The sequence below is a fragment of the Mytilus californianus genome, unplaced genomic scaffold (genome assembly GCF_021869535.1).
Source record: "Mytilus californianus isolate M0D057914Y unplaced genomic scaffold, xbMytCali1.0.p SCAF_3, whole genome shotgun sequence".
In the NCBI taxonomy this organism is placed as follows: domain Eukaryota; kingdom Metazoa; phylum Mollusca; class Bivalvia; order Mytilida; family Mytilidae; genus Mytilus; species Mytilus californianus.
This window is the reverse complement of record NW_026262679.1, coordinates 27,222,437-27,249,976: the sequence shown is the minus strand read 5'-3', so window position 1 is coordinate 27,249,976 and position 27,540 is coordinate 27,222,437. Positions and strand designations below refer to the sequence as shown.

At 32.9% G+C, this 27,540-nt stretch overlaps 1 protein-coding gene and 1 long non-coding RNA gene across 2 annotated transcripts; one reads left to right on the top strand and one right to left on the bottom strand.

Moving 5' to 3' along the window:
• Positions 1 to 1,680: 1,680 nt before the first annotated feature.
• LOC127734270 (long-chain fatty acid transport protein 2-like) lies at positions 1,681 to 17,478 on the bottom strand. Its single transcript, XM_052244036.1, has 10 exons — positions 17,000 to 17,478; positions 14,108 to 14,218; positions 11,381 to 11,596; positions 10,158 to 10,316; positions 8,394 to 8,518; positions 7,524 to 7,715; positions 6,583 to 6,688; positions 4,493 to 4,688; positions 3,121 to 3,218; positions 1,681 to 2,377 (listed from the first exon to the last, which is right to left on the bottom strand). The coding sequence occupies exons 1-10, from the start codon at positions 17,364 to 17,366 to the stop codon at positions 2,067 to 2,069; spliced, it is 1,881 nt and encodes a 626-aa protein (XP_052099996.1). The 5' UTR covers positions 17,367 to 17,478; the 3' UTR covers positions 1,681 to 2,066.
• Positions 17,479 to 24,158: 6,680 nt separating this feature from the next.
• LOC127733489 (uncharacterized) lies at positions 24,159 to 27,255 on the top strand. The gene is made up of 3 exons (XR_007997107.1): positions 24,159 to 24,309; positions 25,678 to 25,756; positions 27,032 to 27,255. It is a non-coding gene; the product is annotated as an uncharacterized LOC127733489 (long non-coding RNA).
• The last annotated feature ends 285 nt before the right edge of the window (positions 27,256 to 27,540 follow it).

Sequence of the window (27,540 nt, the reverse complement as noted above, 5' to 3'; positions counted from 1 at the left end):
CACCTTGTATTATCTATTTTTCATAGACCAGAACATTCAGTGAATAATTCTAGAATGCGATAAGATGCATATAAATATTCTGGTGTCCATCCAACCATGTAGATTAAGTAGTTCAATCAGCATATTGCGATACCGAACATTGTTTTAAAACAATTTTTAGTTTAGTCCGATAATTTGGTTGAAAAGCAATATTAAACGTGTTTACAATATGATGAAAAAAATCTTTCCTAAGAAGTTCCTTATCATTTTGATAGCAGAATAAAAACAAGTACTCAAGTATTCGTGTATCAATGCCTCGTATTCCCAATTATTTTTTTATGGTAAATTGATTTTCGTTCGATGATATTGTATTTTATTAGCTCTGTACTGATGATTTAAGTCATTCGAGCTGTATAATCAAAAGGGAACTTAGAATAATTGCTAATATAAAAGGTCACATTTGTCTGAGGCAGTAACGCCAGGCCTAGTATGAAAATGCAGGCTAAGCCAACTTCTTTGAGAATCAATCAACACAGCGAAATAATCTAATAAAGTCAAGAAAATGTATTGCTTAAATAAAGATCATTACTTCAAGGGTCATTTTTTGGTCATTTTACCTTCTGAAGCCCTTCCAATGCACCTGATATACCTCCAGACAAAGCCTGATGTATTTACAGACAAAGCCTGATATATCTCCATACAAAGCCTGATATATCTCCAGATAAAGCCTGATATATCTCCAGACAAAGCCTGATATATCTCCAGACAAAGCCTGATATATCTCCAGACAAAGTCTGATATATCTCCAGACAAAGCCTGATATATCTCCAGATAAAGCCTGATATATCTCCAGATAAAGTCTGATATATCTCTCGACAAAGCCTGATATATTTCCAGACAAAGCCTGATATATGATATATCTTTAGACAAAGCCTGATATATCTTTAGACAAAGCCTGACATATCTCCAGACAAAGCCTAAATTTTTAATATATATTCAGACAAAGCCATAAAAAACCGAGAATCCTACATATACTCTAAAATCCTTCACGAAAGAGGAGATTTCAGAAATCACAAATCCGTCTTAAGATGTAAATTCTTAAAAAAATATAAAGTTCTACTAGGGAATGTTCAATCACAATCTTTACAATTGTTCAGCAATGTCAAAACCTTTGATTTTTCTACGCTTTACAATACTATTCCCGATGATCAATTGAAAGATCGAATGTATTTCCTCATTAAACAGAGCTTTAACTACAAAAATTAGAATCGTAGATTAACATACTACCGAAACTAAAAGTTCTGTCTCATATCTTGATATTTTCCTGGATATTGCGCGTTACACAAAAACGTTACAACAGAGTTATGTAGAGTTATGAGGAAGAACGACTAAAATCAACACTACATACGTTTTACGGTCACCATCACGAATTGGTGTCTTAACTTACTAGCAACATGTTTCCCGGTCTTAGATCTTTAAATACTAGATAAGTCGTCTGATCAGTAATTTTTCCTATTTTGTCTTTCCTGATTGAGACATTTTACCAGAGTATGGTTTGCATGGCGGGTGATCATGTAGGAGGAGACGCTTACTCTGTCTCGCTCCTTTGGAGTTCGTGGGATACCCTCAGTTTTTGTCTTGGCCTTGATTTGTGTCTTGTTAATCTATTTATGAGTATATTTTATATACCATCTTCAAAAATCTATGCCAAACTAACAGTTGTTACCAAGAGAATAAATTTAGACATTGCAAACATAAATACACAAAGTATATGCTGCTTTCAGCTGTAGCATCAAAAATCCGAAATATTGACCAAAAGCTTTTGAATCTTTTAGCCTGATATTTTTTTTATATAACATTTAAAAAGCGCGTTAACATATAATTGATACAAAACACTTGTCCTTTGTTACTAAACTGATATCGTTCTTTTGACATATTATTTTATACTCAAATTCTCGTTTGCACATGTGATATTTTGGTCTAAATGTTTTCAAGGATTTGATAAAAATGGAATATAATAAACACAGCTCATTACTGTAAGCAATTCTCAATACAACATGAGTATCTTTCCTTCAGAAGTATTTACATCACAACTTTGATTGCAGCATCTCATAAGAATTGTCAATATCAAATGTTTTGTATGTTTTTGATTTATTATCTATCACAAAGAGTGGGTCTGTTACTTTATCAAAGTCGAATCCTTCTTCTATTAATTCAATTTTTCGATTCTTCATTGTTTGTGTTACGATGAACTCTTTCATAAATCGTATAAATACTGGTCTGGCGTAAATTGGAAGTTCATGTTCACATTTGCGGTAGATGCCTTTCAGAATTTCTGGCGTTACAGGTTGATCTTGGTGCAGTGACAATGCAGCCATACCAGCTCGTCCATCTTCACCTGAATTAGCATTCATATATTATAAAGTACTAAGCCTTATCAATCATTATGAATTGAACTACTTTAACAAAAAGCTTACAATAAACCTAATACATACTTTTGTAATGATATCAGAAGTTTTAAACAGATTCTTATTAGGTAATCCATATGTTCCAAAAACACACTTGGACTTGCGGATTCTAAATACTCGATGACATCATGCACAATTCGGAGCTCTATCATTTATATCTTCTATATTGCCCTGTTGTATACAAAAATAATACGGTGCATGTTCGGGAAAATTATTTCAATCACCTAAAGTGTACTTGCCATGAGCAACACGGCAATAGCCACTAGTGGAGCACGGTTATGGTGGAATTTGCAGTGTTCCGTCTTAGATTTTCTGTGTAGACTGTTCATCGGTTTTATTTTTGTCATGATAATATGGGTTTATCTTAGTCTTATGATTTTAAAAAGACATTTAGTGGTTCTTACATGGTAAAAATAAAAGAAAAAAGACATGACAATGACTATTTTTTTTACTTTCTGTAAAATGTTATTGGCATTGTAATAGATTTGACCTTTTCTTTTTTTTTATTCGCGCGTCAACGATGAGCCTTTTGTAGACAAAACGCCCGTCTGGCGTACAAAATTATAAGCATGCCTTGGTATCTTTGATGAAATTTTTTTTACATAAATCTCCCAAAGAAATATTTCAGTTTACAGAACTTTTTGGGGGAATTCAAACCACAAATTAACCATACCCGGAATTTTGACACCAAATACATTTGCATCATGTATAAATGGTAAAGTACTTAGTACATTAGCTACTTCATTGGTTGATACATTTTCTCCTTTCCATCTGAAATGAAACATGGCTGTTCTAGTTAAGCATTTATCAAATATATACCAAACTAATGTTAGTAATAACATGCACAACTTCATTGAAAAATGCAATGAGATAAGCAAAAGATACGAAATAGCAATCAAAACCATTACATTAAAAATGATGAACAATAGATAACGAAACGGGAACAATCAAACCAAAACCAACAGAAAGTATGACAGGAGAGCAATGGTTTGTTAATATGAGCTTGTTTCAGGTAGGGTGAAGGTTGGCGCCTATTAAAACGTTTAAACTCGCTGCATTTGTTTGCACCTATCCTAAGTCAGGAACCTGATGTTCAGTGGTTGTCATTTGTTGATGTGGTTCATAAGTGTTTCTCGTTTCTCGTTTTTTTATATAGATTAGACCGTTGGTTTTCCTGTTTGAATGGTTTTACACTAGTCATGTTTGGGCCCTTTATAGCTTGCTGTTCGGTGTGAGCCAAGTCTCCGTGTTGAAGGCATACTTTGACCTTTAATGGTTTACTTTTACAAAGTGTGACTTCGATGGAGAGTTGTCTCATTGGCACTCATACCACATCTTCTATTATCTATCTATGAATAAATAACAGTATGAAACCATATGTCGCCCAGAAGACAAAATATGAACTGTTTCACATATTGCACCCACATGTTATTCATGGCCAAGTTCGTATATGAAATATGAAGAAAAAATCCCTACAGCAAATGAAATAAATACTTTATAAATTTCGTGCGCCTAAGCGCTTTTCTGGATTTACCTTCAACAGGAACGCTCATAACCTAAACATTTGAAAGCTAGGGTGTCTTAAATACGCTGTAAAGTTTGGAGCTTTATGACAAGAAAGGACCTAAACAGAAAAGCCAAATTCATCGAGGGTCAACTGTGCCTGAGGAAGTTGGAAACTTAATTTCTGAGTAATTTCTTAATTCTGCAACTAAAAATGTGAAAATAACGAAGAAAAAAAATTATTCGTTTCTTTCATACAAAAATTTAATCCTAGTTATTTATGGGATTATTCTTTCGTGCCTTTCCATACCACATCCTTTTGTTTCCTATCTGCAAGATGGGACGAGTAAAATGCTCTTATATATTTTTGAAATTTTAATGTTCTTTGCTATGTTTTAATTTTTTTTGGACAAAGTCATTTCTCTCTTCAAACATCGTATTGATATGAGAACTTCAAAGAGGAATGCAGATTAAGACCATAAAAATTCCTATCTTGTTAAAGTTATCATTGATCTTGTTTTCAATTTTAATTTGTTAAGTACCTGAAAGTGTCACCAACCCGGTCGCGGAAATATAAATAATATTGACCGTCGAGGTAAAACAAATCTCCAAAATTGAAAAATGCATCACCATCATTGAATACATTTCTAATAATCTTCTTTTCATTCATCTGTTCTGGACCTTTGTAAAATGTGAAAAGCTGCTCTGGAATAGCTGAAATCATGAGACCTTCTTCCCCTGAAATTATAACTACTCCTGCATTATTCTTGATTTATGCAGTTTAGATTTTTTAACTTATTTTACTCATAAATCACAAGTGTCATATGCAGTTTCGTGACTAAGCTTTGTTTATTTATTGCTTGTCATAACTCATCTCGCATTGGTTAAAACTGCAGAAAAACAACATATATCATGTAAACATAATTATACTATATCATTATACAATAAATCGGTTAATTACTCATAAAAACATATGAAGACATCGTAGTTAAACTCTGTCGAATTTTAATGTGCCATTCACCGCCAGGAGCCTCGTCAGTGGTTGTCTTCAGTTATCATATCTTATTATTTTTTTTTTAATTTAAGATTTTGGTTTTAAGATCATGGGTACTGTCTGGTAAATTTATTTACTTTTTCTTAACGATTCAGAACATGATAAATCGTATAGAAACTTACCTTTTATTAAATATCGTAAAAGTATGTTTATCTCTAATTTAATTTAATGATATTTTATTTCATAAATCAAGCAATAGGATTGGACACAAGTTACTACAACTTATATTAAGTCCTCTCCTTACATATACAATATATATATATATATGATGACAACAAACACATACATAATATAGCTTCAGTTATAGAAAATAAAGGAAGGAGTCACACATTGGCATGGCAACAAAAAAAAAAATATTACAGAAAGAAAAAAGAAAGCTGCTTACTTGAAATGTTAATTTTTTTTTGGCTGTTAAATGAAACAACGAACTTTTTCAAACATTTTAGAGTTAGTTTCGTAATCATATGCATCTTTTCCAAACAATCGCGTTTCAACATCAATGTGTATGTTCATATTTATAAGATCATTAACGTCACGGTAACCATTTAGCACCAAGTACCCAAATTGCACATATTACCCAAATTGCATCCATTATGCAAGAAAGCAGAGGAAATATTGTTATTTCTTAGAGACTAAACAATTTGATTTTTTTTTGAATTGCCATTAGGCCACCAGGCCATCTTTCAACATAGCTAAATATACTTAAATATACACAAAACGGTTTACATTATATATCAACAGATAAAGTCTCCAGTGAAAAAAAGTAAAATTTACGGAAACGTTGCTTGCGACGTCGAAAAAAAGTCTACTTTTAAAATTAAGAAATTAAAATATGTCACACACTTCCATTTCTTACAAAATGCATAAAAAACATGAACTATTATTTAATAACAGAATCTTAAAACTTTTGGAGGTCGGTTCAAAGTTACATTTGTATTTTTCTATGATTCAGCACGGGTTCAAAATTGAAATTGTACAACTATATAGTACATAAGGATACATCTACAGAATAAACACATAATGGAAACTTTTGTCTGTTTCTTAAATAAATGTAGATGAAAAAACTGTCAAATAGGTACAGTTTGGGTACCCTCACGTTATGCGTCCCTTGAATTGTATAGTTGTGAAGCAGTCTCATCGGTGTATATCCAATGCTCATTGCATGTATTTGTCTGAAAGGGTATTATACGATTTTGGATTGTTAGTCTCCTAAAATAACGTCCACACATTTGTAAATTTGATACAATATATTTGAATTTCATCCTTCCTACTTGTTCACATCCTTAACCATGTGAAGAATAACTATAACAGTATCCTGTTCTAACTTTTTTCATTATGATATAGATTTGTGGTACATATATTTATATGAAAGTTGTTTTTACTTACTAGTATTCAAAGTATATCTAAGCTTGAACTTTCTTATGGATTATTATATAATGTTGTTTCCTCATATTGAAATAACAATTTTTTTTAATAAATATGCCAAGTTTTTCCCCAAGCAATTTACAGAAATCCATTAACTAATTATTTTTTTTCTTCATAATTTTAAATTATTTCACCTAAAAGTAACGGTCTTACCTGGTTTAATCACAATACATCGTCCATTTTTGTCTTTCAGTGGTTCATATGTAACTGGGTCATACCTTACCAAATAAACTGGAACACCTCCTGGACCAAGCGCTCTCTAAAATAAAACAAATTACCCAGACAATATTATCAAGATTTAAAAGTGTCAACGAAATTGCGTGCTGCGCCAACAATAAAGATCGTCAATAAATGAACAGTTAGATGTCGTCGTATGCTGCTCAATAATCAACAAAACTCAAAGACGGAAGCACTCTAAAAAACACCAACAATGGTCAAAAGTCACATAGATATATTTAAATATATAGTAGCTATTTTCTCTTTTAATATAAATGTTCAGTCCGATTTCACTTCATAAAAAACAAGAATGTTTCCATAGTATACGGATGCCCCACTCGCACTATCATTTTCTATGTTCAGTGGACCGTGAAATTGGGGTCAAAACTCTAATTTGGCATTAAAATTAGAAAGATCATATCATAGGGAACATGTGTACTAAGTTTCACGTTGACTGGACTTCAACTTCATCAAAAACTACCTTGACCAAAAACTTTAACCTGAAACGGGACAGACGGACGAACGAACGGACGAACGAACGAACGGACGCACAGACCGAAAAACATAATGCCCCACTAATATGGTAGGTTGGGCATAAAAACCCAACTGATTTCATCCAGTACGCAAGACACTTGTTTCTTGAATTTTCATTAGATACATTTGTACTCTCGATATCGAGTTCGGAAATCAAGAGGTAAAACAGTTTGTGGGCCTTAACTGAACAGACAAAACTGTCTAAGACAAACTTAATCTGAGAGTTTACACACAATATATCAAAGTATCAATACACTGGTCATTTATGTCTATCCATCATTATCTTCTAACTTCAGTAAAGCCTTATCATTGAACTTTAGATGTTGGTACCGACTATACATTACCGTTAATGGGGACCATCTTCCAACACATCCTGCTCGGTTGAAGATATTCCATGTACCACCTGTACCTTCTGTTGCACCAAAAAACTCTGCAATATGTGGAATGTTGAACCTCGTTCTGAACTCGTCCCAAATATCTGGTCGTAAGCCATTTCCCAATGCTACTCTCACATTGTGAACTACGTCCAGATCGCTCTAAAATGAATGATAAAGAGAAAAAAAGTAAAAAAAGCAGTCGGTCATCTTATAGACGAGGCACCGTTATTTCAACTGTGCACTAATTGGAAAAGATGTTAAATTTGCTTCAATTATTGAATGACTGATTGACAGATGTCTGATATAATACAAGTATTATACTAAAGGAATACATCGTTTGACTTTTCAGGTCGATATGTTTAAAATCAAACAGCTTTATTGACGCTTTTTATGCCCCACATTCACTCTAATTATATTTGATAAACCAATCACTATTAACAGTAAATGAATAAATAATAAATAAAATTCTAATCTAGTCATATGCTTGGTTTTACTATCTTGTTTACATGAATCATTTTGATATTTCTTATATTTTATAAAAATTTGTTTTTCATATCATATTGTACATGTGTTCTCTTGTCTAATATTGGCATTTTATATTTCAAAAATGCTCATTTTCGACATATAATATCTATATGGTTATTATTGAGAACGAACAAACTCCAGCTTGCCTCTCGATATCGTTGTTGTAATCGTATTACATTGGCGGGATCATACATGGGATATTATCCATGTAGAAAAATAATTAAACAAATTCAGTTAATGACTATCATCCCTTCAATTATTTCTTTAGCAATTTTACAATCCAAGTTGTTCAAGATTTGAATAAGTATATACCTTAGGCACTCTAAGTAGATATCTACACAGTTCTCCTATATATTGTATCACAGTAACTTTATGTTTTCGGACTTCTTCCCAGTAATGGCTTGCAGAAAACTTTCGTCCAAGTACCAGAGTTGCTCCTAGAATACACGGAACCTAATTATATGTTCTACCAACTTCTTCTACAAATCAAAATTGTATTCAGTTCTTCTTTGTTTATTCCAATTTCCCCGCGTTCAATAGTTATACGTTATTTGTCTTATAATCACTTTCTAACCTTTTTTCACGAGCGTGCATGTTGTTCGTTTCTGTAGGTGGTCAACCTCTCAGGTAACAGCTATCGCAAAACCATTACCTGGGTATTTGCATGATTTATATCCTCTATGAAAAAAGGGTTTGTTCTAAAAAGACGATTTTTATATTCCTCAAATGAAAGTGCCATAAGAAGATTCTTGATTGTTATTTCAAGTTACTTTTGTTGTTGTTGGAGATGTAAATATTTTAGCAGCGTCGCGTTTAGATTTCCTAACTTCTAGGCTAAGGAGTGTCCGGTGGAGTGTATTACAAAACAAATATATAGTGCAAGTCAGAGGTAGGGTCAGTTTACCAGTTATTTAGTAATATAAAAATAAGGAGATGAAGTATGATTGCCAATGAGACAACTATCCACCAGAGACAATAGGACGAGAATGTAAACAGCTAAATGTCACCGTACGGTCTTCAAAAATGAACAATATCCATACCATATAGTAAACTATAAAAGGCCCACGCATCACAAAATATGAAACAATCGATGAGAAAAAAAAACCCCATCCTGCTTCATGCTTTTATTATTGGCCCTGAACTAGCTTGATGTTACTGCGAGTACTCTCAGATCTATACTTTGTGTCTTTTGTGTTTTTATTAGTTGTTTTTGCTTTGTATCGATCTGGTGAGTTGAGCCCTTTTCAACTGATTTGTATAGCTTGTTTTTTTATGTTATGCTGTTCCACCACTGTCCCAGGTAAGGGTCCGACATCAACATGTTTAACCCCGACGCATTCTATATGTGCCTGTTCCAAGTCAGGAGCCTGTAATCTAGTGGTTTTTGTTTGCCGCTGTTGGTCACATTTTTTTTATTGTTATGTACCGTTTGTTCTTGCGTTGTTCTGTTGCACTTCTGTCACAGGTTAAAGGGATGGATGGACGCTCGCTTACATGTTTAACTTCGCAACATTATGTACGTGTCTGTCTCACGTGAGGCGCCTGTAATTTAGTGGATGTCGGTTGTTGCTGTATATCATGTTTGTTTTTAGGGTACTGTTTTGTACATAAATCAGGCCGTTATGTTTTCTCGTTTGAATTGTTTGACATTTGTCATTTCGGGGCCTTTTATAGCTTGTTTTGTGGTATGGATTTTGCTCATTGTAGAAAGCCGTTCAGTGACCTATAGTTCTACGTCATTTGGTCTCTGGTGGAATGTTGTTATTAGCAACCATACCAAATCTTCTTATTTTTATATAAAAACTTTCCAAATGTGGCAGACAATTGATTTAGAGATTTTTTTTTATATCCAACATACGTAATGGTACATGTATACGCTATTTATACATTAGGAGCCTGTCTCGGGACTGTATTACCTCATATGTGGACTACTAGCGTGTATTCTGACACTTAGAATATATGATCTAAGAAATTCTGATGATGGTCTATGCAGAAATGATTATTGAACACTCCAAAGCTCTGTACTTCTATAAGAAAATATCATATACTGTAATTGATGAGATCTTTACATATTACCTTGACCTATAACATTAAACAAACTGAGAGTGGTTGCCGCACTATGGTACAAAGGAGTAACTGCGTAAGCTATATCATTTTCGTTGAAATTAATAATCTGCATATTATTAGTCATTGCACTAGCTTTCCATTGGTTTATTACTGCCGGTTTTGGAAGCCCTGAAAAGAATAAAACTAATTATTTTATCATATATAATCATTTTATTCACCACGGTACATTCTAAGCTTTAATATAAGAAAAAATATTAGAATGATACAAAATTATTAAAAGCAGCATCACACTTTGTCATAATTTTTATTTCAAGATATCCCTATTTTGATAAAGACACGTGTGGCAATTACGTATTTTGTAATCGTAAAGTGCAAAAAGAGGTTTATTTCGTAACTTATTCCATCTTAAACGTAAACAAATATTTTTGGGTAATCTATAATCATTAAAATCTATCTTTTGATTTACATTTAATGGTAAATAAGACAAATGACGACACATGTAATGTCTCATGATACGTAATTATCCTCCCACAGACGTTTGACAATAAAAAGACCAAAATATACGAAAGTTTAAGTAAAGTACTATATATAGCTGAATATTACTACGCACTATGACCTTTAGTAAGTGTCATTTAAGCTGATACACTTATATAAAAGCTTTCATAATGTTTTATTGCGCACAAAATCATAATGTATATATATGTCTGGATGGTTTGAAAGTTTGCTAAATATATATTTTTTTTATAGTTTTTATACTTTGAGTGTAAAAAAATCCAAGTTCTTTTTTTAAGAAACGAAGGTCTAAATGATTAAACAGTTTATGTCGTTTGTGAAAGAGCACTATGTCTATGTGAAGTCCGTTTATTTGATTATTTTACACTTAAATTTGAGATAAAATGTTTATTTTAAATTTTTATTTCAAATGTGCATCGGTATTATCCTCATCCATCATCCAGTAGCAAAAGGTATATATTGCTATATATTTACATTAGAAACCAAAACTGAATTATTCAATTATCACAATAGTTTAACCGAAACGTATCCGTACAAATCCTTATATACATTCTCTCTCTTGTTTGTTTTCACCAATCGGTCAATCCAAGTAACAAGGCGGAATGGCGAATGCTTATAAGAAATGTAATAGTATCTGTCTTTCATTGCTGTATCTTGCTTAGCTTTTTTTACTATATTATTCTTTAATCTTTAGGAATATAAAAAACATTATGACATACCTGTCGTACCCGAGGTATAAATAAAGCAACATGGGTGTGTCACAGGGACTGTCTCTCGTACTGATTTACATAAAGGCACAGGCAGTGATCTAACCATTTGGTCTGATAACGAGCTAAACCCATCTGGGAGATCAGTTTTTGACTTTCCCATGACATATATTGCAGTGTCTGGTATTTCTTTACTTATTTCTTGGACAGATTCAAATAAATCCTCTCCTAGGGAAAAAAACAAGAGTCGTCTAAGGTGTCTATGCATATCAAAATGATGGCTACTGTATGATTGTCAGCGAAACGAAAGAGTGATCGAATGACCAGAAAGCAATCATTTACTTTTATTCTAATAAGATTAAATGAAAAGCAACTTGTTCTTTTTTTATGAGATGTCCGTTTTGAACATACGTTTGATGCTTTTGAAACAAATTTTAAAATACACAAATAAAATTGAGAATGGAAATGGGGAATGTGTCAAAGAGACAACAACCCGACCAAAGAGCAGAAAACAGCCGAAGGCCACCAATGGGTCTTCAACACAGCGAGAAAATCCCGCACCAAAAAGATACTTACGTGACAATTCTTGAAGGCTGTTTTAGTGTGGTAAAGAACTGCTTAGACATATAGAGTTCAGTTAATGAAAACAAAGCCATGATAAAATCTACCTAAGATCTGTGAATATACCTAAGGTATGTGAATCTACCTAAGATATTTGAACCTTTGACAACATTGTACAAAAAATAGAATTCCATTTACATTTATAAAATCATAATCTAATGTACTATTTCTTTGTCAAAACATACATTGAGTTAAGCCATTTCAATTGATATGTTATAGTGTGTAATTCTATGTTGTGATGTTACACTATTGTTTCAGACAAGGGTGAAGGTTTGGTACCATTAAAACGTTTACACCCGCTGCATTTGTTTGCACCTGTCCTAAGTCAGGAATCTGATGTCCAGTAGTTGTCGTTTGTTGATGCGGTTCATAAGTGTTTCTCGTTTCTCGTTTTTTATATAGATTAGACCGTTGGTTTTCTCGTTTGAATGGTTTTACACTAGTAATTTTGGGGCCCTTTATAGCTTGTTGTTCGATGTGAGCCAATGCTCCGTGTTGAAGACCGTACTTTGACCTATAATGGTTTACTTTTATAAATTTTGACTTGGATGGAGAGTTGTCTCATTGGCACTCATACCACATCTTCTTATATCTATGTATGGTTTAAGATTTAAAAAGATGCAAAAAAAAACAAAAACAATAAAAACTCAATCTCAACCTGGAGTTCAATACACAAAGAAGAAAAGATTTTACTTTAGATAAATGTCGCTAGAATTATGTGATGAACATTTCGTCGGTTCCATTCTCCAGAACGCCAGTACTGTTTTGGGGATCTAGAGAATGATATAGCTATTTTTATCATCGTCATTATATAAATGAGTATGTGTAAAATTTAAAAAAAGCACTTAAAGGGTAATACTATCTAAATAAGTTTAAGACGGTATAATTTCTACATCAGCATACTTATTACTTTGATGATAACAAGAACGATCAAAAATATTGTACAGTACAACAGACCACATCAAACACCAATACCCAAATTTTCCGAACAAGTAGAACACATGGTCCAGATAATTTGCTTCCACTATCGGTTTACTAATAGACATGTTTTGACCACACCTTGTAACCAGGTAGTGTGGATGTAGCAAGCCAGGGCCATACATTGCCACTAATAAATGTGGATGTCGCAAACCAGGACCATACGCTGTAACTAGTTAATGTAGCTGTCGCAAGTGGCTGGTGTATTGTTTTCTACCTTTAGTAAATCGGGTGTTGATAATAGAGCTTTGGTACTCTCTGCTAATGCTTTAAAATTTGCCTAGATTTGGACGATTTTTAGCTTGGTTTTTTGTATAGATACGGGTCTATTGTTGAACACCGTGTGATGAACTCTATGTGACCTTTCTGGTTTTGATATATCAATGAGTTGCTCTTTCGTTGATGTATATCCTATATCGCGTTTTATTTATATTTTATGAAATACTTTTGTATACTTTACCGACATTTATTTCTTTGGTTCCATTTTTTATTCTTTATATTATGATTATTATATCCCAGCTAAAACAATACTGTTCATACCCAAGGCTAATAAAAACTTACTCTTTTTATCCTTACCATACCTAGTTTTACCATACATGAAGTACGTTCTGATTTCACAAAATGACATGAAACTTTTGTTTCAACAATAAATCATCATCATTTGTATAATTAAAATATAGGTCTTCTTTGATAACATGTTCCAAATGGTGAAGTTGAAGTCATCCCTTCGTAAAATTTTACGGACGCCATCACGAGTTTGTTGACCGTTATGGAATAACCGTTTCACAGATGATATCGGATATGTTCCTTATGTCGTAACTACAATACCCTTCCCTTTTCACGAATGTGACTTACCGAATTAGACTATTTACCGGATTTGTAATAACATAAGCAACTCGACGGGTGCCACATGTGGAGCAGGATCTGCTTACCCTTCCGGAGCACCTGAGATCACCCCCAGTTGTTGGTGGGGTTCGTGTTGCTTAGTCTTTAGTTTTCTATGTTGTGTCATCTGTACTATTATTTTTCTGATTGTCTTTTTATTTTTGGCCATGACGTTGTCAGTTTGTTTTCGATCTATGAGTTTGACTGTCCCTCTGTGGTATCTTTCGTCCCTCTTTTATAGTCAAATATATTTACCCTCTCCAACTATTAAAACTTTTGCCTCGCTGACTTTGATGGTGTGTGCCAAAGGAGTGGACTTTAGATGATAGTTGACAAATGCTGCAGCTAGTCCAATTTTCTGTAAACCTGTATATCAAAATATACTAAGGCTACAAAACAATGATTTATCAACGCCACGAGGTAATTTTGCTTTCACATGAAATATAAGACATACATGTTATAAATTTCTCACAAAGTCTGTTAAAAGCTATGTTTTCTATCTTTAATATAATGTTATTAATATCAGAATAAATTCTAAAGTCTTATACTCCCATTTCTTCCTATAGTAATGGGGTGTTTGGAAGACTCTTTATAACAAGTGTGTTGATGAGCGAATGGAAACATGATTTTAAATTGCCAATTTTAGAATAATGTCAAATACAATTTGAAAAATGATTGATTATCGAGATATTTATTGATTCAATTTTCCGAAAATTAATTTTCGTTATCTGAAGAATAAATATGAATTTGTTATGAGCAGATCGTTTCTGTCAGTGAAGGAACTTTATCGTTCGTATTAGCCTTGATCTTTGTTTAAACATGATAACGACCCAAATCCAATATATCTTATTTTGCGGTTTATTTAAGGCACATGTCAAAAAATATGTTCCTGTCATGGTTTATTTCTCGCTCTCTTTCAGAAATAAAACCAAAACAAGTTTAACCTTTCTAGAGAGGTACGGAGTGCTTTGCAGTATGACAAATTACGTCGACATTATACAATAACAATTGGTAGGGTCTTGAATATACATATAGTAATTTTATTCCTTAGTGTCCTTATTTGATATCTTCTCCTGTCTGGGACATGTTCTCAATTATATATCTTATTCTAGCCAACATCAAAAGGAAACCAATCAGAACTGGTATTTGTTGCTAAGCAAATACAATAGAAAAACAAAAGGATATGGCAATTTTAGCATCCATGTATCCTTGTCAATTCAAAATTATCAATTAATGAAAACTAACAGTCCAATCCTATTTATCGATATGAAGTTGAAGCGACAATATAGCAAGGTAAACCAGTAAAGACAATGATATTCATCGATCGGGTATCGGAACTCATCTTGAATACCCATACTGTAATTTTTTTCGTATTTAATATTTTCTCCTGTGTGAGACATGTTTCCAATTTTATATCCCATTCTAGCCGATAGAATCTTTCCCATTTCATGAGGCAACCAATGAGAACCAATATTTGTTACGTAATAATTTCAAGATGGCGTGTATAACGTACGAAGCTACTAGATTCGCACAGTGATGCAAATCAACAATCAAGTTAAACATGACACAATTCTCTAATTTTTACCAAACATGTTTAAAAAGTACGTGAGATTCCTATTGTTTTCATCCCTATTTTAGTCTGTTTTTGCCTGAACATGTGAGGTCAAATGGATATCGGTGTTCCACATTTTTAAAGTTATTTACCATTTGGATTGGTATTTTCATGAGTTTGGCTAGATCTACATATATTTTGACATTTTTTTTAAAAACTTTATTGACCTTCAATTTAAACATTGATTATACTTATAATCCTAATTTATTTCAATCTGTTTCGTAAGAATTTTTTTACCGTTTCAACTCATTCCAAATTCCTCACTATAAATTCAAATATTGGTTGATTGATGATTGCTTAAACAGTCAGTATTACTTCAAAATATCAGAACAGTAAACGTTGATTTTTAGAATATCTCGTTTTAGGAAGGAACTTTCTTACTTTGAAAAAAGTTTTGATGGTAAAGTTCTCTCTCCCCTCGAGTGCGGGATGTGGTCGGTTCCATTTCCCGGCCGCGTCAACCTAATACTTGAAAATTGATATGTGTTGCTTTTCCGCTCAGCGCGTGGCTTTTTATGATCAAGAACAGTCAGGTCGACTCAGAGTCAAATAAATTGCCATGGTAGGATGAATCGTCTTCTTGCGTGCTGTTATATTAACAATTAGCTCTTGTATTGATAAGCGTATTATATTTGTAAACCATGAGTTCATCATCGTCATTTTAAGTTAGTCTTTTTATCATATAAGAGATAATCATACAAATGCCTCTCAAGAAATGAAAAAGAATCAAGCACTTTTCTTAAACCTTTAAATCTACTTTAAAGATACGGTCTTTTTGCATAATAATTCAGGTAGCTAGCTTGTTTTTTGAGACTGTCGTATTTCACTTCAACTTAAGGAAAGTATGCTGTTTATCTTGAACCACACCTAGAAATAGACGGCAAGGGCCGTTTTAGAGCGATAAAGGAAACGTTTCCTAACAATAAAAAAGATGACTTCAATTTGGACACCGTGAACTAATTGTGGGAACTTTTCAGGAGCACCAACGTACTTGTATGTAGTACATATATCAATAGTTACTTTTTTTTCTAGAAGTCGTATTTATATATATTATTGGGAGTGCCTTGGCATGATTTTGTTACTTGCAAGGATTGTATTGAACCAAGAGTTTTCATGCAAAATATTTATTTAATTTGACCGTCTCGAATATGCTCCAATTGTAGCAGTCTTCTTTTCTTGTTCGTATTTTTTCAATGTTTACTAGTTAACATCATTTTGTTACTTGCCATAAGCAACTATAACGGATGGTTCAGTCATTAAGCAATACTCATCGAGATTTAGAACATTGGAGTTTTACCAGCTTTTTTCTCATTTTTATGATTTTTTTTAATATGAGTCAATTGGTCTCCTGTACCATATGTAATACTGGTATGTTTATCTTTGGTTTATTATTCCTTTTAGCCATAGTACCGTTTTAACTACTTTCACTTATTTTATTTGCTCCCTATTTTTAATTATTGTATATTTAATACAAACAAATAACCTGCAATAAAAAGTCACAGAAAGTGGACATCATAATTTCTAATCAGACTTACCTAGAAATGTCCAAACAAACGCAGGTTCGTTATATATCATCATTGCTACTGTATCTAATTGATCAAGACTCCATGACAAGGCAACATTTGCTATTTTGTTAGCCATCATATCTATGTATTCATAAGTGTATATTTTATCTTCAAAAATAATGAAAGGCTTCGTTGGGTGTTTTTCTACGTCTGCTTCAAACATATCGATGACTCTATTATCAGCCAATAAGTCCTTCCATATTGCCAAGGAAACCCGCCATGTCTGCCGAAGCGTACGATAGTCATCAGTAATATAAGGAAACAATGTTTTCCATGCTGCCATGCCCACTCCGGCTGCACCTGCTGCAGCTATCAAAACTTTTTGACTCTTCGACATAACTTAAAAAATGCTGAAATACAATTGCACCTTAACAAGATTAAACAATGCAATAATCTTTTCCGGCAGTATACGCTTTCCTTTGGAAGAAATTCACTAGTGTTAAACTTCCTTGACGCCTTTCCCCTGTGTTTTCATTTCCGACGGAAAACACAATAGTGTATAGACGGCATATATTCTATTGTATTTTGTAGACTGGAAGTTATACACGCCGGAATGAAAGTACGTTTTTAGTAATATTGATACGGAAATATAAATATAAATAGTATGCAAAAACAGAAGACCAAAAATTCGTTTGTCCTTACTTGTATATATGAAAAATTTCAATAGCTTCATTTATTATATATATTAAATAAAACATTTTTTTTAATTACATGTCTAGTATCCGATTTTAAGAATGGTTCGTGTTACTAGTTTTAAGTTATTATTATTCTGCTTCAAATTGTGTTATTTCTTTAATTTTTAGTTTTAAATCCTGGAACATATTAACATCCTATCCACAATATTAAAAACATGACATTTTTAATATAATTCTATGCTACTGCTACTTTGAATTTTTCTTGGAGTTCGCACAAATGAGTTGCTGACATTTTTATTTGTGTATCGAAAATAAAAACAAGGAGATGTGCTTAAATTGCCATTGAAACAACTATCCACAGGAGACCAATGGACGAGGATGTAAAAAGGATTTCCATATGATGAAAACATATTTTTCGATCAGTTTAATTGAGTTCTGGAGTGAATATTTTTGTTCAAAATTAAATCTTTCTCTCTTCAACAGACAAAAAATTGAAACAATACCTTTCGAGACTAGTAAAGGTAACAATTTCATTATGACATAATCTGTTAAAAACTTTCATGATACTAATTGCTGTGTGCATGATACAATTGTTCTTACTTCCCTGCATATGGTTGGCTCAAGGCTTAAATGCTAACATATATAACGTTCGAGAGCATTAAAGTCCAATATACCAAAACAAAACAACAAAAGTAAGCCAAGGTAAGTTTTCCGTTAGGGAGTTTTGAACCTAGTTTTATGATTGTTACTTCATAATTTATAAACTGGAAACAACGTTATATTATTTTAAACATGCCAGTACCCAATGACTGCGCCGGCTACTAAGTGGATATTTCCCTCGGGGATTGATAGTCTCTTACCACTGGTAGTAATAAATTATACATATTTTCAATTTAAACAAAATGTTTACTTTTCACGCAAAATCCTTATTTCATATCAACACTCTTATTTACATACATCCAAAAGCGAATTTGCATGCATGAATGATTTCAATCGAGGCGTTGATTAACTATAATTAACAAATTGTTTAATAAATGGAAACTTGCAAAATAATTTGTCCATTTTTTACATTTGTTCCTAATAGCTATAAAACTCCACAGTTCTCGGCAGTCTCCAGTGCATTAAATGACTTACCTGTTTGCTTTCATAGAAGTTTTGTTTATTTTATCAGGTTAAAAATATAGGACATATATATATAAGTGAGTAAACTATACATATACCCGAGATAACTGACTTAGAATCAGTTAACATAGAAATAAACAGTATAAATAACTTTCGACATAATCACGTGTATTGTAAGGAGTGAATATACTCATATCTTATTTCAATCTTGCATTTTACTATGATAATATTCAAAAGAGACAACCATGTCCTATGTAGTTTACTACAAATTCAACACATGGCGCGCAAACATGCACTTACACTGGTAATCTCTTGCAAAGAAAAGTAGGAGTATCCCCTCAAATCACCCTATAAAGTGTGACCTTTAATCTTTGCTATATTATACATTTTACGGACCTGCATATACCCCCGCCGAAACATTTGTTTGAGTAAATTTGTCGTACTTTGGTAAACTACAATACACCTATTAAAATTTACGGATTGACCAGTTCAGATCAGTTAAGTGACGTAGTAGAAATGAGTCTAATACTACTAGAAGTACATTTTACTAGTAGTAAAACACGTATCATTTTGTTACAGACTAAACTTTTTGCTCAGAAAATCGTATTTTGACTATTTTTGACTAGAAAAAAACCTTTTAAAAATTATGAGAAGAGGGAACGACAGTAAGAAGCTAAAATTAAAGAACTATGAACGTATCTGTAATATTTGACGAATTTTTGAGGAAACGCGTGGTTCAAACTGTACGGGACAGAGTTAATATTGTACGACACGTGTTTGGACGTTTCCTTTTTTTAAAGACATTGTTAACATTTGTTGCAAATGCGTTTTGTATGCAATTGAATGCGAACTTCCAACAGTTGAATATTCTTTAAATATGCGAACTTCCAACAGTTGAATATTCTTTAAATATGCGACTTGGTACTTTGATGCAAAGACATATTAAATTGTGTTTGACATTTCGGTAGACGAAAATAACACTTTTGTACATCCAAACGCTTTTCTGTATCTACCTTAATCTGGAACACTCAAACCAAAACATTTGTAAGCCAAATGGGGATGTATAGATGTGTAGCAACGGTAAAGACCTATGTGACCAACTGGGACCTAAATAGCACCGAAAAGTTGAATTCATATAAGGTCAGCTTTGCCTGAGGGAGTTGGAATCTTGGTTTCTTAGTAATTTATTATTTTTTCAACTTGGAAGTTTAGAAAAAAATACATATATATTATAAATCATGTCAGTGCCGAAGCACTGTAATAAGTAAATTCATATTTTGTTAACATAGTTCTCAGCTAGGAACTGCAATGATTTGTTCTGCTGTCATGTAATATACATATTTAACATGCAAATCTTTCCTAACAGATGCATTGTCATGTGATCTATAATAATTAGGGTCCCGCCGAATGGCGGACGCCCTATAGTGATCAGTCTGTCCGTCCGTCCGTCCGTAACAAATTGTGTCCGCTCTATATCTAGAAAACCGTTATGATTTCAAAGTTTATACTTGACATGTATATTAACCAACACCAGAGGGTGTGTCATAATGTATGTACAACTTCCTAGGTCAAAGGTCAAGGTCAAAAACTTTGGTTTTAGTTGACAACCCCATGTCCTATGGTAAAGATCGTGTCCGCTCTATATCTTGAGAACCGATATAATTTCAAAGTTTATACTTGACATGTATATAAACCAACACCAGAGGGTGTGTCATAATTTATGTACAACTTTCTAGGTCAAAGGTCAAGGTAAAAAACTTTGGTTTCAGTTGACAACCCCATGTCCAATGATAAAGATACCAATTTTTTACCACACATTATTCACAGCGGGGCCCACAGAGATGGCTCCCATCTCAATGATATCTAGTTCGGCCTGCTTTATTTCGATTTCCCGCTCGCCCCTGGTGGTTTAATGTAATTATACATAAAAATACAGGACGTCTACTGAGAGCACATCGTCAACATGTAGATAGACCAAGAATGCGAGAGTAAATGAGGATTCCGATCATGCTAAAAATGAAAACAACATTTAATAAATTTCATGCGCTTTTTCTTGATTTACATTCATCGGGAACACTCAAAGCAGAATATATGAAGCCAAGGATGTATAAGAACTGAAAGAGTTGAAGAGCTATATGACAAAAAAAGACCTAAAATAATAGCCAAATCTATAAAACTTGGACACTTTTCCTGAGGGAGTTGGAACCATAGTTTCTTATTGATTTATAAATTTATAAACGGACAATCGAAAAAGGTTTGTGACTACTGAGCTGATGATACCCTGGTAGTCCACAAGCAGCGGTATCAACCCAGTGCTGTAAAAAATTAAAATAACATTTTATAAATTTCGTGCGTCCGAAGCGCTTTTCTGGATTTAACTTCATCAGGAATGCTCTAAATATCTAAATAATTTACATGCTAATTTGCAAAAAAGTTGACTCTAATTGGGCTGAAAAATATGACTTATAGTCTAACATGTATATTGAAATGATCAGCCTTTCTTATTTTTCCCAAGTCTAAGCAATGGAGAAATATGGCAACGTGTAAAATTGACTGAAACCTTCCTGAACTCTTGATTTCAGATTGAGAATCTGTTGCATTGTTGAGACTAAAAATCAAACAGAGTTATAGAGATCAAAGGTAATTAAGTCTTATTCAAACTTGCCCAGGGGAAAAAAACTTCATATAGGTGTGATGATTTTGTATCTTAGGTTAGATAGTTTACCTTAGTTACAGTTTGGTAGAAGCTTAAATCTATGTATGTTGGCGTTTGCTTTTGTTGTGGTTCAGTGTTTCTGTTGTTCCGTTGTTTTCCTCTTATAGTTGATGTATTTCCCTCGGTTTTAGTTTGTTACCCGGATTTGTTTTTGCTTTATCGAATTATGACTATTGAACAGCGGTATACTACTGTTGCCTTTATTTATGTTATGTATTTGTATAAACTTTAATAAAACATAGAAAAGAATAAGATATTTGGCGGGTAAACCTTGGGTCAGGTCAAATGTGAAGGGGTGTTCCAAAGGAAACTCTAATACGAGTAATGATGTACTTAGGAAGAACCATTGCGGTATACAAGCAGGCGCGATTCAATGCTTATTGTCAATTGTCATAAGTCTACGAAGACGAAGACCTGTAATTACGGTACGTGGATATTCGAGATCGTAGTCTCTTTAAGATACTATTACTATGAGTGTAATAAAGAACAGGTTGGTGCCTATAAGGATTTTTTTTTTTATTAATATTGATTTTGTTATCAATAAATTAAAATCAAACTAAATATTATTTTTATATGCATATGCACATTCATGGCTCTACAATCTGTCGATACCTGTATCTTGGCATTGCACAAGGTGATGTTTTTCTCCGACTGTTAATGACGTCTTTACTCTAAATCCATTTGATGTTGGATGTGTTCTGATTGATATTTTTGTCTTAGATGCATGATTTTTATTATTAGTTGTTATTGGTTTTGAACTAGCTGTCAGTAACTGCGAGTACTCTCAGATCTGTACTCAGTGTCTTTTTGTTGTGGGGATGTATAAGTACCCTGCCACGTCCACTCTGTATTTTTGTTAGATGTATTTCTATTTGTATCCATCTGATGAGTTAAGCCTTTTTCAACTGATTTTTATAGTTTGTTCTTATGTTGTACTGATACATCACTGTCCCAGGTTAGGAGGAGGGTTGGTGCCTTCAAACTAGTATAACCCCGCCACATTCTGTATGTGCCTGTCCCAAATCAGGAGCCTGTAATTCAGTGGTTTTCGTTTGTTGTTGTGTAACACATTTGTTTTTCGTTCATTATTTTGTACATAAATTAGGCCGTTATTTTTCTCGTTTGAATCGTTTTTCATTTGTCATTTCGGGCCTTTTATAGCTGACTATGTGGTATGGGCTTTGCTCATTGTTGAAGGCCGTACTGTGACCTATAGTTGTTAATTTCTGTGTCATTTGGTCTCTTGTGGAGAGTTGTCTTATTGGCAATCATACCACATCTTCTTATTTTCATATTTACGCACTTGTACAAGTTGTACCGTTTTAGACAAGTGTTATAGCTTGTAGGGTACATAATTGTACCAAAAGGACAAATTGGTTCCTAACCCAGGAGAATTTTGTACCAGTTGTATATACTAGTATATTTAAATCAGAATAGTTATAAATAGTTAATTATAGAACGCAAAGAGCAGGTGTACATATTTTAGTTCATTGGTGTCAATTTATGAATAAAGTTTACTCGTTGGATAATTTGTAAATAGAACATTTCGGATCCAGTATCAAACTGGTAACGGACCTTGAAGATAATAGAAATAAACACGCTTACCCTGTGTACAAGTTACATAGGTATCCTTTATTGCCACAAATGTCTAGTCAGTGGATGTAGGATCAACATCGCATAAACTCAGTTAAGTCCTAGTACTGACAATGACAAAAATCAATTTCTTATATCAATGACCGGACATTCATTACCAGCTGCATTTTGTTATTCCATTTTCCCCCGATTCTATTAAGTCCACGCTTTCTCAGGACACTAATATAAATTAAAAAAACAGAGATGATACCTCGGAGTTGAATTATACCACATCAACTCAATATTAAAGTATAAAGTATGCAATATGTTTGACATAAATTCTACCTTCTATTTATCAAAGAAAAGTTATAATTTCTGGTATGTTTGATGGCTTTGATGCCAGAAAAGCTACGATTAAAGATGAAGTATTCTTATGTAAATAGTTCAAAAAGTGTAAAAAAACCTTAATATCAATAAATGTTTCTGATTGGTCCAAATTATGATCCCTTGACGATGGCAATTGCGAGATGGCCTTTGGCATTTTCACTTATTCACCTAGAAAGGTTGATAAAAATATTATACCCCCATTACAAACACAAATTTCTTTTCCCGGATGAACACCGTAGTTTGTCTACATCTGATTGAACATTCATTTTCACTCGTTTGCTTGTTGCTTTTAATATTTTTTTTCATATTGCAGATGTCTGAAGTGTAACATTGCTGGTAACTTCTCTTATATTTTGTTAAATTCTAATCATTATTTGTTTAGTTAATAAAGATCTTTTAGGAGGTGGGCATCCATAATTGTCAACTAGTGAGAGGTGTTTCCCTTTCCCGCCGTCCATCTTCTAAGAAGGCTGTAGTTGTATGATATATACTTCTCTGAACAGAATGACAAATGGGCAAAACAAATTTATTGGCCGTTAAAATGTAATCTCCATTCACAATTAATATCAATTTTACAACGTGTTTATTTGATTAAACCTTTTAGTACTCTATTCAAGAATGTGTACTTATAAAGGTTCACTCACATTCGAAATGATTATATAAACTGTTTACTTTTTTTCATTTTTTTAGCCAAAGATTTATCTGGACGACCGATCCATTATAAGCTGTGAGTCATCCCTTTTCTTCTTAAAAGAAGAAAAAACGGAGTTCAAAAATGTGATATATAAAGACAACAGAAACACAAAAAACGTCAAGGCTTCTTTTAGTCATTTGAACATACACTCAAGGTAAGTGAAGTTGTTTACTAGATATATTACATTAAAATGTTAGAAACAAAACTGATCATCTTCATTAATGTATAACAAATATAACCTTCTTTAAAAAAATAAGTTATTAGTGAGATTTAAATATATCAACTTAAAATAGAATAAAACAGAACATATTTAAAAAATTATATGTCAGTTTGCTGTACATAAAACGCGTTGCAGACGTTGCTGTTCACCCTATTGTGATGCTGACATTTTACATCTTTCGTTTCTTTTGAACTTAAGAAGTATGAAATATTTCATCTGAATTTACTCCTTAATAGGGCCATCTTAAAAAATCAATCAATCTTTATTTAGATTTACAATATCACAGCACCATGTGCGTTCTTTGAGTTTCGAAGAGTATTATGGCAGTTTCTAAAGAGATGGCCAAGTTTCAAACGCCCGACGATAGCTGTCAACCGTAAATTTGACAGAATTTGGTAAATTTGGAGTATTTATCCAGAAATGTATGTGACGGACATTCTTAACCAAACCACAAATTTGTTGGAAGTAAAGTTCTGTATTATCTTTCTGATGCATACTATTTTATTTTAGTTAGAGACGTCTATCGATGTAAAATTTAACGAAAACAAACATGGAGTTACTTGTACATTTTTAACCTTTACTGTTTAGTCCATTTTTGGTAATATACTTTTGGCGTGTCTCGGTATCCATACATCCCGCTATTGTGTTATTGTACTATGGTCAATTTTGTATTCTTGTCTTTCATTTTTGCTTATGTACTTTGTCTATAGAGTGTCTATATTCAATTTTGTTTTTCTTTGTTGAAATAGTTATTTGTTTTCATAGTGATTAAGATTATAACAGAGTGTTGACTGCTGTACCCCAATTTTTGACATTTTTACTTGTTATGTCTGTTTGTTTAGCTCACACATTGTTGTCAATATTATGGAATTCTATGTGACTGTCTTACAAGTGAGAGGTTTAGCTAGCTATAAAACCAGGTTTAATACACCACTTTCTACTTAAGGAAATGTCTGTACCAAGTCAGGAATATGACAGTTGTTTTCCATTCCTTTGACGTGCTTGAGCTTTTGATTTTGCCATTTTATAAAGGACTTTCCGTTTTGAATTTTCCTTGGAGTATTTTTGTTTTTTTACTTTTTACAATGATTTTGGTTATGTAAAACACTTACTAATTTTAGCTTATATCTTTTAACTGGTTGTTACAAAATAAGACATGCATGCATTCAATTAAAACAAATATCATAGAAAATACACATTTTACCAAAAATCATGATTCCTAGAATAAACTCATCATGCATACCAGTGTTTCATTGATTTCTTAAAACATGTATGAATTTAAAAATAAAACTTATTTTGTAGATGAAATGGTCAAACTTTGTTAGAATAATCATCATCCTAATATTGTTGTTGTCCTTCGCTTTGGCACAACAGTGGGGAGGTGAGTAAAATTGCTAAATACGTATGAATCATAAGACTTTCTGGAATGATTGATTGATTGATTTGGTGTTTAACGCCACTTTCAGTACTATTGTGCTATTTTGTGGCGGTCAGTTTTTATTGGTGGAGGAAGCCGGAGTGCCCGGAGAGAACCACCGACCTTCAGTAGAAAAACTGACAATCATAGTAAATTGAGATTGGAGTCTAGGGCACCTGACATGTGCGGGAATCGAACTCACAACCTCAATGTTGACAGGCTAGTGATACACTAGTTCGACTACCTAGACCACTCGGCCACCGAGGACCCACTTTATGGAATGAGATTTTGAGAACCATGGAGACTTTTCAAAGGAACCGCCTTAACTGATGAATAAGAGGGCATTTACTGTAACATATAAAAAAAAATGGGAAGATAGCATATTCGCTCTGAAACTGAATTATAAAATATGTTTTTTATTTATACAAACAAGGAGATATGATTGTCAATGAGACAAGTATACACCAGAGTCCAAATGGCGTGGATGTAAGCAATTCTGCATGTATGTCACTTTGTCTATTATTTTGTTATTATGAATGTATACATTTTTAAGTATCAAACAAAATGAAAGTAAAATAACATCGCTAGACTGCTTCTATTACTAAACAAGTAATGTTAAGGGATAAACGAAGCACATTACAGGATTAGATTTCACCAAATTGTAAAATCAGATAAAATATCTCTACACACGACACCGGTGTCTTTTTCTTGGTACTCTCAAGACAAAAGTTCTGAAGTTCACAAACATTAAACGTTCGAAAATCATCGCAAGCGAAAAGGGTCTAACAGAGGATTTATAACTTAGATTAGCTTTACGTGTGATCTTTTGGAAAATTACACAATTATGTAAGATCTTTGAAATAATGAAGAATGGTAAGTAGATCTACAAGCAACGACAATAAACATACTGTGTTTTCGCGATGCAAAGTCACTTTAATAGGCCCGGTAAAAACGGCATTTTTTCTTTTTAACTTAGGTGTTTACATTTACAGTATGTATTCAATTCATTAAAATATTGGATCTTTTTATTGGCTGTTTAACGATTCACCTGATTCCGTTATTTGATTCCTTTCTTGTTGATAAAGCAACCTTTTTATATATACATTTACTTGTACATGCAGCAAATGGTTAAGTTTTTACAAAATGGCATACTTTATCTATTTGAACAAGATACTCCATATCTCTTTTATATTCATACTTTTAACGGAATGCATTTTGTATTATTCTTTATATTTACAGGTAGGGCTGGAGGAAACTCTAATCTCGGTAGATGGTATCGAGGAGGAAAATAGTTCCTTTCATTAATATTTGTATATATATATATATATTTGTATTTTTATATTTCATTTTATAATAGCATCTATCATATAATGTATTGTCAAAAAAATGATATTCTATTACATTCATTCAGTTGTATTGTAATGAATAAATAAACAGTTAATAAAATAAACTCATCAACGATACATTTTGTGTACCAGGCTTATAATTTTGTACGCCAGACGCGCGTTTCGTCTACGCTTGAATAAAAAAGTAAAAGGCTAACTAATATTTCAATTGTTTGTAAAACAATTGAAAGGTCATTCCTGTAAAAGTGATGTTTTCGTGATGTACTTTTTACGACCTTTCATTTGATATACGACAAGCATACCTTCTGAAACTTTTCGCTTTTTTTGCACTTAATGACCCCATCCGCCGAAATTTTCGAGATCGGAAGTATGATATATGTAATGTAGACTTGATGATCTTTC